General features: G+C 48.1%; 1 protein-coding gene across 3 annotated transcripts in view; it reads left to right on the forward strand.

Moving 5' to 3' along the window:
* Nucleotides 1-10,000, forward strand: part of foxp1a (forkhead box P1a) — an 85,300-nt gene that overhangs the window by 35,023 nt on the left and 40,277 nt on the right. For all 3 annotated transcript variants that reach the window (XR_012985073.1, XM_076277206.1, XM_076277207.1), the window contains exon 4: nucleotides 9,234-9,371. Coding sequence is in view for 2 of the 3 variants with exons in the window: in XM_076277206.1 (XP_076133321.1) it covers nucleotides 9,234-9,371 (138 nt within the window). In the remaining variant the exon portion in view is untranslated. The remainder of the gene's footprint in view (nucleotides 1-9,233; nucleotides 9,372-10,000) is intronic.

Consider the following 10,000-nt stretch of genomic DNA (forward strand, 5'->3'; position numbering starts at 1 on the left):
GGCGACTGGCTACATAAAAAAAAAACGTGCGTTCATAATATGTGCGTGCTTGAGATGAAACCAGCAGTTTTCAGCAGGATCCGAGGAGGACCTCTCTTAATTAATTTAAAACAAAACAATGGTTTTACAATGTTTCAGTCAAGCTTTGGTTTGTTTAGATACAACTGGTATGCAAAATGTAAAGTAGTGGATTAACTTTAATTTGCTGTGCTGTATATGGGACATATGATGCATATGGGAATAGATGCACATAGTAAATTATATAAAGTAGGCCTATTAAAATTTTGAAGGGAATCCAGTCCAGTGCACATGTCTTTGGCAAGTAATATAGGCTACTACAGATACAGGTGAAGAACAGTCAGCCTCAGCCAGTAAGCACAACCAGATATGTACAGCCAGCTTCAAAAGCAAGCAGCCCAGACCATAAACTTGGCCATTCATAGCTGTGAAGGTCATTCACACAGTTATTTTTCTTTCGCCAAAATATATTTCGTAACTTCTGTAGACATCCAAAATTGGGTGGGGGTTAAAAGTAGTAGAAAAAAAACCTGTTGCATAAAACAATTTTAAGTTGTCGTATGTATCTTTTTGCCGTGGTATAGTCTTAATTTTTCCATTAAGATGTCTTGAAAAGGTCTTAAAAGTCTTTAAATTTGCACTTGGAAAATGTGCAGATACCCTGCTTTACTGTAAACACAACCTTGTTATGTTTAGGTCCATTATATATAGCCTAGCTATGCTTTACTGTAAACACAACCTTGTTATTTTTAGGTCCATTATATATAGCCTAGCTATGCTTTACTGTAAACACAACCTTGTTATTTTTAGGTCCATTATATATAGCCTAGCTATGCTTTACTGTAAACACAACCTTGTTATGTTTAGGTCCATTATATATAGCAGCCATCACCAAATGGCGGACCGCGGTCCGAGTCCGGACCGTGACGTGATCCTATCCGGACCCAGACCATAATAGCCTAATTTAGATTTTCACGTAAGATTTCAAAGCTGCGCTAAATGTTTAGTTGGTTAGGATAACAGCATTTACTTCAGGAGCTTCAGGAACCATCTTTTCGCTTGCTGCTACTCAGCCAGTGAAATCTGTGAATTCTGATAAAGTCGAGTCAGTGAGTAAAGTAGCCTACTATGGAGAAGAGACTGATAGCCTGAAACGAGCGAGGAGAGGAGATGGGACGAGAAAATCAGATGGATATCTAAGTTAACGATAAGTAAGTTATTTTCAAATCATCGATTGCTCAAATAGGAGAAAGCTAGACAGCGAGAACAGAGCTTTATATAACGATACGGGGGCAATACCACACAAAACTGTCACGTCCTGCCAACTATATGGATGTGACAGTTTTGCACGGAATTGCCCTGGACCTCTTCTATATATTCTGAGACAGGCGATTTTAAGCGCCAATTTGAAGCACCTCTACTAGACAAAGCATATATTTTCAGCAAGCATAGGGTAGGGCCCATTCAACAGTGAACTGAGACCACAGAATATTTTCGATTTAAGAAGGCAATATGATTGATCCACCACAATTAAGCCTACATGCATTCACTGCCCAACAACGTGATATTCCTGGGTTTCCAGGATTTCGGGTCAACATAAAAAAAAAAAAAAAAAAATCAATTAAACTTGCTGATTAATGGGTTCAAGGAACCAGCTGTGGAATATCCATCCTTGTCTCAGGTCAAATTTTATTTTAAGTTCACGTTAAGATCTTAAAAATAGCCAAGGCTACTCAGTTTTTCTCCCCAATTAGGCTACTCTTATCTTGCCTTATTTCTCCTCATTTCGAATGTTGCCTTTTAGGCTACTTATTTTATTTCACATTAAACATTAGGCCTAGGCCTACAATCTTCTATTTCTTGAATTTCCCCTTGGGGATCAATAAAGTATCTATCTATCTATCTATCTAGCCTATCTACAACTAGGCTCCATCCATCCATCCTAATATTATACATACATACATATACATAGCCTAAACAAGCATGTTAAACATTATGATGCTCCGGACCTTTGCTTGAGGAAATTTTCCGTAACTGGACCTCGCTGAAGATTAATTGAATACCCCTGATGTATAGCCTAGCTATGCTTTACTGTAAACACAACCTTGTTATGTTTAGGTCCATTATATATAGCCTAGCTATGCTTTACTGTAAACACAACCTTGTTATGTTTAGGTCCATTATATATAGCCTAGCTATGCTTTACTGTAAACACGTAGATATAATCACTGCATATTTCCTCATATTCCTCATCTCCCCCATGTTACTCCTCATCTCCCCCTGTTACTCCTCATGTTACTCCATGTTACTCCTCATGTTACTCCTCATGTTACTCCTCATCTCCCCCATGTTACTCCTTATCTCCCTCATGTTACTCCTCATCTCCCTCATGTTACTCCTCATGTTACTCCATGTTACTCCATGTTACTCCATGTTACTCCTCATGTTACTCCTCATGTTACTCATGTTACTCCTCATCTCCCCCATGTTACTCCTCATCTCCCCCATGTTACTCCTCATGTTACTCCATGTTACTCCTCATGTTACTCCATGTTACTCCTCATGTTACTCCTCATGTTACTCCTCATGTTACTCCTCATCTCCCCCATGTTACTCCTCATGTTACTCCTCATGTTACTCCTCATGTTACTCCTCATGTTACTCATGTTACTCCTCATCTCCCCCATGTTACTCCTCATGTTACTCCTCATGTTACTCCTCATGTTACTCATGTTACTCCTCATCTCCCCCATGTTACTCCTCATCTCCCCCATGTTACTCCTCATGTTACTCCTCATCTCCCCCATGTTACTCCTCATGTTACTCCTCATGTTACTCATGTTACTCCTCATGTTACTCCTCATCTCCCTCATGTTACTCCTCATGTAACTCCTCATGTTACTCCTCATCTCCCCCATGTTTGTGTGTGTGTGTGTGTGTGTGTGTGTGTGCGCGTATGTGCATGCGCGTTTGTGTGTGTGTGTGTGCGTATGTGCGCGTATGTGCATGCGCGTGTGTGTGTGTTGTTTCTTGGACTTTTCACTCTGTAGTGGCAAAGGCCTCATGTATGTGGGTTACAGCACGGTTAAACAGTAACTGTTGCATAAAAACAAGTGAAAACAAATACCCTGTGGTTGTTGACAGGGACTGTGTTTGGCTGTGGCTGTTGAGCTGACATGACTCTTATGCCTGTGCTTGTGTTCAACATTCAGTCTAGTGGTCTGGTAGACATCACCATCCCACAGATCAGCTGAGAGTTCAGGAAACTATTGATTTATAGGGGGGCAAATCAGGAAACTATTGATTTATAGGGGGGCAAATCTGAGAGTTCAGGAAACTATTGATTTATAGGGGGGGAAATCTGAGAGCTCAGGAAACTATTGATTTATAGGGGGACAAATCTGAGAGTTCAGGAAACTATTGATTTATAGGGGGGCAAATCAGGAAACCATTGATTTATAGGGGGGCAAATCTGCATGAATTGAGATCATGGGAGAGATAAGACTGGTATTCACAATATGCACTTATGGACATGCACATGCTTGCATGTATGCACAGATATGTACACAGATTATTACACACACACACACACACACACACACACACACACACCATGTCTCCAAGCACAGCTTTCAGCACCGTTCAGGCAGCAGAATAGTTATTGACCCACGCACACTTTCATTTGTGCTCAGAAGAGCTTTCAATGTTTCTTGGTCTCCAATGGCAACTCGGTCCCAAACACTTACTAAAGTTACCCGCTCTGATTAAATTACTCTTGTGAATGTCTATGGCTAAGGCACATGCGTCCCAGTAAACAGGGGAAGAAAGCGCTTATTAAATAAAAAATTTAAGTAAGCAGCTAGAAGCAGTCTGACGGCACGGTAAATGGAAAAAACACTGGATTATTTTTAATAGTTCTAATTATAATTTGTAATATTGAGGCAAAAACATTTAACTATCCATTTTTTTACGGCTGCTTTGAAGGGCGTGTCGGCGGAAAGAAGCGTTTTACAGTGGAACAGTATCTTTTGAGGTTGCTAGTCTGGAACAAGTGTTTTGTGTGTGAGTGTGTGTGTGTCTGTGTGTGTGGGAGAGTATATGTGTTTGTATGTGTGGCCATTTGTGATTGGTGTTTGAGATTGAAAGCAAGATTGATGATGTGCGGATGGTTAGTTAGTCTGGGAGTGCGCCACTGCATCGGAGTGTGTGTCTGCGGGATGGTTAGTTAGTCTGGGAGTGCTCCACTGCATCGGAGTGTGTGTCTGCGGGACTTCTCCATGGCCTGGAGCTGCGCTCTCTACACATCCATATTGTGATCTGTCCTGGTGATCTATCCTGGGGATCTATCCTGGTGATCTGTCCTGGTGATCTATCCTGGGGATCTATCCTGGTGATCTGTCCTGGGGATCTATCCTGGGGATCTATGCTGGTGATCTGTCCTGGGGATCTATCCTGGGGATCTGTCCTGGTGATCTGTCCTGGTGATCTATCCTGGTGATCTATCCTGGGGAACTGTCCTGGTGATCTGTCCTGGTGATCTCCTGGTGATCTGTCCTGGTGATCTGTCCTGGTGATCTCCTGGTGATCTGTCCTGGTGATCTATCCTGGTGATCTGTCCTGGTGATCTATCCTGGGGATCTGTCCTGGTGATCTGTCCTGGTGATCTCCTGGTGATCTGTCCTGGTGATCTGTCCTGGTGATCTGTCCTGGGGATCTGTCCTGGTGATCTGTCCTGGTGATCTATCCTGGGGATCTATGCTGGTGATCTGTCCTGGTGATCTATCCTGGGGAACTGTCCTGGTGATCTGTCCTGGGGAACTGTCCTGGGGAACTGTCCTGGTGATCTGTCCTGGTGATCTATCCTGGTGATCTATCCTGGTGTACTCCTGTAGCACTATGGGCACAAAATGGGCCCTGTGATGTGTGATGTGCGGCCCATGGTCAGGTGGCAGGGTCATCAGATGGGGCCCTGTGATGTGCGGCCCATGGTCAGGTGGCAGGGTCATCAAAATGGGCCCTGTGATGTGTGATGTGCGGCCCATGGTCAGGTGGCAGGGTCATCAGATGGGCGTTCCTCTGCGGGCACTGATCAAGGCGTCCCCGAGGCCTGGCGCCAGCCCACACAGCTGCAGGCCTCGCTCTGCTGTGTTTACGCTTGAAACGGTGAATAATAAGGGAAAGAATGTTGTTTTTGTTTTGGGTGTGGAAGCCCCGACCAAACATGTCCGTAAGGTATTGAGGCTGTCAAATTCCCCCTGTATTAGTTTTATTTTTCTTTCGTGCTTTTTTCTCTCTCTTTTTCTCTCTCTCTCTCTCCCTCTCTCTCTCTCTCTCTCTCTCTCTCTCCCTCTCTCTCTCTCTCTCTCTCCCTCTCTCTCTCTCTCTCTCTCTCTCTCTCTCTCTCTCTCCCTCTCTCTTTTCCACTCCTCTTCAGAGTGAGGCCTGAGAAATATGTGGGGCTTTTGTTTTCCACAAACATGTTTTGGGTGTTGTTGACATTTCGTCATCAAATGGGGAAGGTGGTTTTGACACTTTGGCAAGAACAATAACAACAGCAGCTATCTGTTTGGACGTGTCTGTTGTCTTGGTTACTCCACTTATTGCTGCAGCTAGAGAGGTAGTGATGCACCACTGACGCCCTCAACATCTTTTATAGAAGGAAATGAACTCAGTTACTGACACCCTTAACATCTTTTATAGAAGGAAATGAACTCACCCACTGACACCCTCAACATCTTTTATAGAAGGAAATGAACTCAGTTACTGACACCCTTAACATCTTTTATAGAAGGAAATGAACTCACCCACTGACACCCTCAACATCTTTTATAGAAGGAAATGAACTCAGTTACTGACACCCTTAACATCTTTTATAGAAGGAAATTAACTGTTACTGACACCCTTAACATCTTTTATACACTTGTATACACCCCTAACATCTTTTATAGAAGGTAATTGAGAATGTGGAAACTACTCTTTATCAACACAAGCAAGTCAAGGTATCATTTCCCCCCATAGAATTTCAACTGACTGAAATGTGTGCTAGAGTCTGAACATTAGCTCAGAGCGTCAGTGACGTGAGATGGCGTTTGCTTTGCTTAGAAGCTGGTTGGAGTTGGTGGATTTCTTTAGCTGGCTTTTGCGGCGGACTGTGGATTTGCGAGTATCATGGGCGATGGCGAGGGATGGGAACGGGCCTGTAGTGCCACCATAATCAGCTGTTATTGTTTTCTCTGGAGCGCCAGCAAGCCCGTCCAGCGGCTCTGTTTACCAGACACCAAACAGTGGCTGCTTTACTGGAAACAGTGTTTGTTTGCGGTCCAGGGGCACTTTAATTAAAACACAATCTCCAGCTCTGTTTTCTCAGCCGCTTCACATCCCCGTATATATTATTCATTCGCGTCTGTAAATGCAGCTTTAATTATTCTGTTTATGTTTGTCGTAAACATATTTTTTCCCTCCCTTCTCACCACCCCCCTCCCCCCTCCCCTCCTCCTAACTCCCTCTGAAAGCCCTGTGTTTGTGCAGGGGGGGCGTGGGGGCTGGGAGGTGGGGGTTGGGGGCTGGGAGGTGGGAGGGGGCCTGGAGGTGAAAGGGGGCTGGTGATTACTGGTGCTGATGCCCCCCCCCCCTCTTTCTTCTTCTCTTTCTTCTTCTGTGCCTCCGTTTCCTCCCAGTTGTAAAAAGGAGAGAAAGAAAAACCCGGCTGCTTCTTTTCAAAGATCAAGTGAACAATGGAGTCATGTCTTCATTCTCTTTTTCCATTGTCTGACCACAGCGTTTTTTGGTGTTATTGCAAATGCTGTGTAAAGTTGCAGCTGCTTAAATGACTCATTGGAGCGTAATAATGTTCAGCACCCGAAGGAGAAGTCTGGTCATATTTCTATCTGCTGCGTTCCCCTGGAAGACATCTGGCCAAGCCAGAGAGGGAAGAAGCGCCCAGAGAACACCTGTGAGCGTAAGCCTGCGTAAGCGCAGGAGGGGAGGTGCTGTGAGGAGCGTAAGCCTGCGTAAGCGCAGGAGGGGAGGTGCTGTGAGGAGCGTAAGCCTGCGTAAGCGTAGGAGGGGAGGTGCTGTGAGGAGCGTAAGCCTGCGTAAGCGTAGGAGGGGAGGTGCTGTGAGGAGCGTAAGCCTGCGTAAGCGCAGGAGGGGAGGTGCTGTGAGGAGCGTAAGCCTGCGTAAGCCTGCGTAAGCCTGCGTAAGCGTAGGAGGGGAGGTGCTGTGAGGAGCGTAAGCCTGCGTAAGCGCAGGAGGGGAGGTGCTGTGAGGAGCGTAAGCCTGCGTAAGCGTAGGAGGGGAGGTGCTGTGAGGAGCGTAAGCCTGCGTAAGCGTAGGAGGGGAGGTGCTGTGAGGAGCGTAAGCCTGCGTAAGCGTAGGAGGGGAGGTGCTGTGAGGAGCGTAAGCCTGCGTAAGCGTAGGAGGGGAGGTGCTGTGAGGAGCGTAAGCCTGCGTAAGCGTAGGAGGGGAGGTGCTGTGAGGAGCGTAAGCCTGCGTAAGCGCAGGAGGGGAGGTGCTGTGAGGAGCGTAAGCCTGCGTAAGCCTGCGTAAGCCTGCGTAAGCCTGCGTAAGCGTAGGAGGGGAGGTGCTGTGAGGAGCGTAAGCCTGCGTAAGCGCAGGAGGGGAGGTGCTGTGAGGAGCGTAAGCCTGCGTAAGCGTAGGAGGGGAGGTGCTGTGAGGAGCGTAAGCCTGCGTAAGCGTAGGAGGGGAGGTGCTGTGAGGAGCGTAAGCCTGCGTAAGCGTAGGAGGGGAGGTGCTGTGAGGAGCGTAAGCCTGCGTTAGCGCAGGAGGGGAGGTGCTGTGAGGAGCGTAAGCCTGCGTAAGCGTAGGAGGGGAGGTGCTGTGAGGAGCGTAAGCCTGCGTAAGCGCAGGAGGGGAGGTGCTGTGAGGAGCGTAAGCCTGCGTAAGCGCAGGAGGGGAGGTGCTGAGAGGAGCGTAAGCCTGCGTAAGCGCAGGAGGGGAGGTGCTGTGAGGAGCGTAAGCCTGCGTAAGCGCAGGAGGGGAGGTGCTGTGAGGAGCGTAAGCGTAGGAGGGGAGGTGCTGTGAGGAGCGTAAGCCTGCGTAAGCGCAGGAGGGGAGGTGCTGTGAGGAGCGTAAGCCTGCGTAAGCGAAGGAGGGGAGGTGCTGTGAGGAGCGTAAGCCTGCGTAAGCGCAGGAGGGGAGGTGCTGTGAGGAGCGTAAGCCTGCGTAAGCGCAGGAGGGGAGGTGCTGTGAGGAGCGTAAGCCTGCGTAAGCGCAGGAGGGGAGGTGCTGTGAGGAGCGTAAGCCTGCGTAAGCGCAGGAGGGGAGGTGCTGTCTCTTGGGGTCAGAACCAGGGTCCACCGGGCTGTGTCGTCCAGTCTAGTCAGGAGAGGCAGGGAGCCGTCTCAGGCTGGTGTGTGTGTGTGAGCCCAGCCGAAGCAGCTCCCTCACTGTTTACACAAACGTCAGGCACAGAAAATGTTTGTTATGTTTGCTTTGACAACCTCTCCCCCTCTCCCTCACACTCTTCCCTCTCTCTCTCTCTCTCTCTCTCCCTCCCTCCCTGCCCCTCTCTCTCTTTCTTTCTTTCTTTCTTTCTTTCTTTCTTTCTTTCTCTTTCTTACTTTCTCTCTCTCTCCCCCCTCCTCCCTCTCTCTCCCTCTCCTCTCTCTCCCTCTCTCTCTCCCTCCCTCCCTCCAACTCACTCCCTCTCTCTCTTTCCCTCTTCCTCCTCCTATCACTGGTGTGTAAATGAGGCCATGTTGGGCTGTATGTCTGAACACGACGAGGCCTGAATGGCGCTGCGCTGCGGTGTGCTAGTTCCTCTTGGCGGAGGAGGATGGGAGTCTGTTGCCCTCACTGATGGAGCAGCCCAGGGCCCAGTGGCCAGGCAGGGCAGAAGGAGATCTCCGCTGGCAAGAGCACTCCTATATGGTGCTGCATTCTGCACATGTAGTATTGTGAGCCGCTAGATACCTTAGCACACGCTAGCTACGTTAGCACACGCTGGATACGTTAGCACACACTAGCTACTTTAGCACACGCTAGCTACGTTAGCACACGCTGGATATGTTAGCACACGCTAGCCAAGCACAGTGCTGATTGGAGGGGGAAGGACATGTATTATTCCTGCTTCCTGTTTTAGTGTCGTCGCCATGGTGCTGCTCATGCTTTGAAGGGTTGATGTTTTTCAACATGTTTTACTCTCTCTCTCTCTGTGTGTGTGTGTGTGTGTGTGTGTGTGTGTGTGTGTGTAGGTCCCGGCAGCACTGGCCCTAATGAGTCCACAGCTGGTCACGGTGCAGCAGATGCAGCAGCTGCTCCAGCAGCAGGTCCTGAACCCCCAACAGCTGCAGGCCCTGCTTCAGCAGCAACAAGCCCTGATGCTGCAGCAGGTACTCACTCACACACACACACACACACACACACACACACACACCTATGGAAACAGCAACAAGCCCTGATGCTGCAGCAGGTACTCACTCACACACACACACACACACACACACACCTATGGAAACAGCAACAAGCCCTGATGCTGCAGCAGGTACTCACTCACACACACACACACACACACACACACACACACACCTATGGAAACAGCAACAAGCCCTGATGCTGCAGCAGGTACTCACGCACACACACACACACACACACACACACACACACACACACACCTATGGAAACAGCAACAAGCCCAGATGCTGCAGCAGGTACTCACACACACACACACACACACACACCTATGGAAACAGCAACAAGCCCTGATGCTGCAGCAGGTACTCACTCACACACACACACACACACACACACACACACACACACACACACACACACAGCACACACACACACCTATGGAAACGGCAACAAGCCCTGATGCTGCAGCAGGTACTCACACACACACACACACACACCTATGGAAACAGCAACAAGCCCTGATGCTGCAGCAGGTACTCACTCACACACACACACACACACACACACACACACACACACACACACAGCGCACACACACACACACACA

Source organism: Alosa pseudoharengus, unplaced genomic scaffold (assembly GCF_046254945.1).
Source record: "Alosa pseudoharengus isolate Yale_2024_CS ecotype anadromous, Long Island Sound unplaced genomic scaffold, YU_APseudo_1.1 YU_APseudo_1.1_scf_9, whole genome shotgun sequence".
NCBI lineage: Eukaryota > Metazoa > Chordata > Actinopteri > Clupeiformes > Clupeidae > Alosa > Alosa pseudoharengus.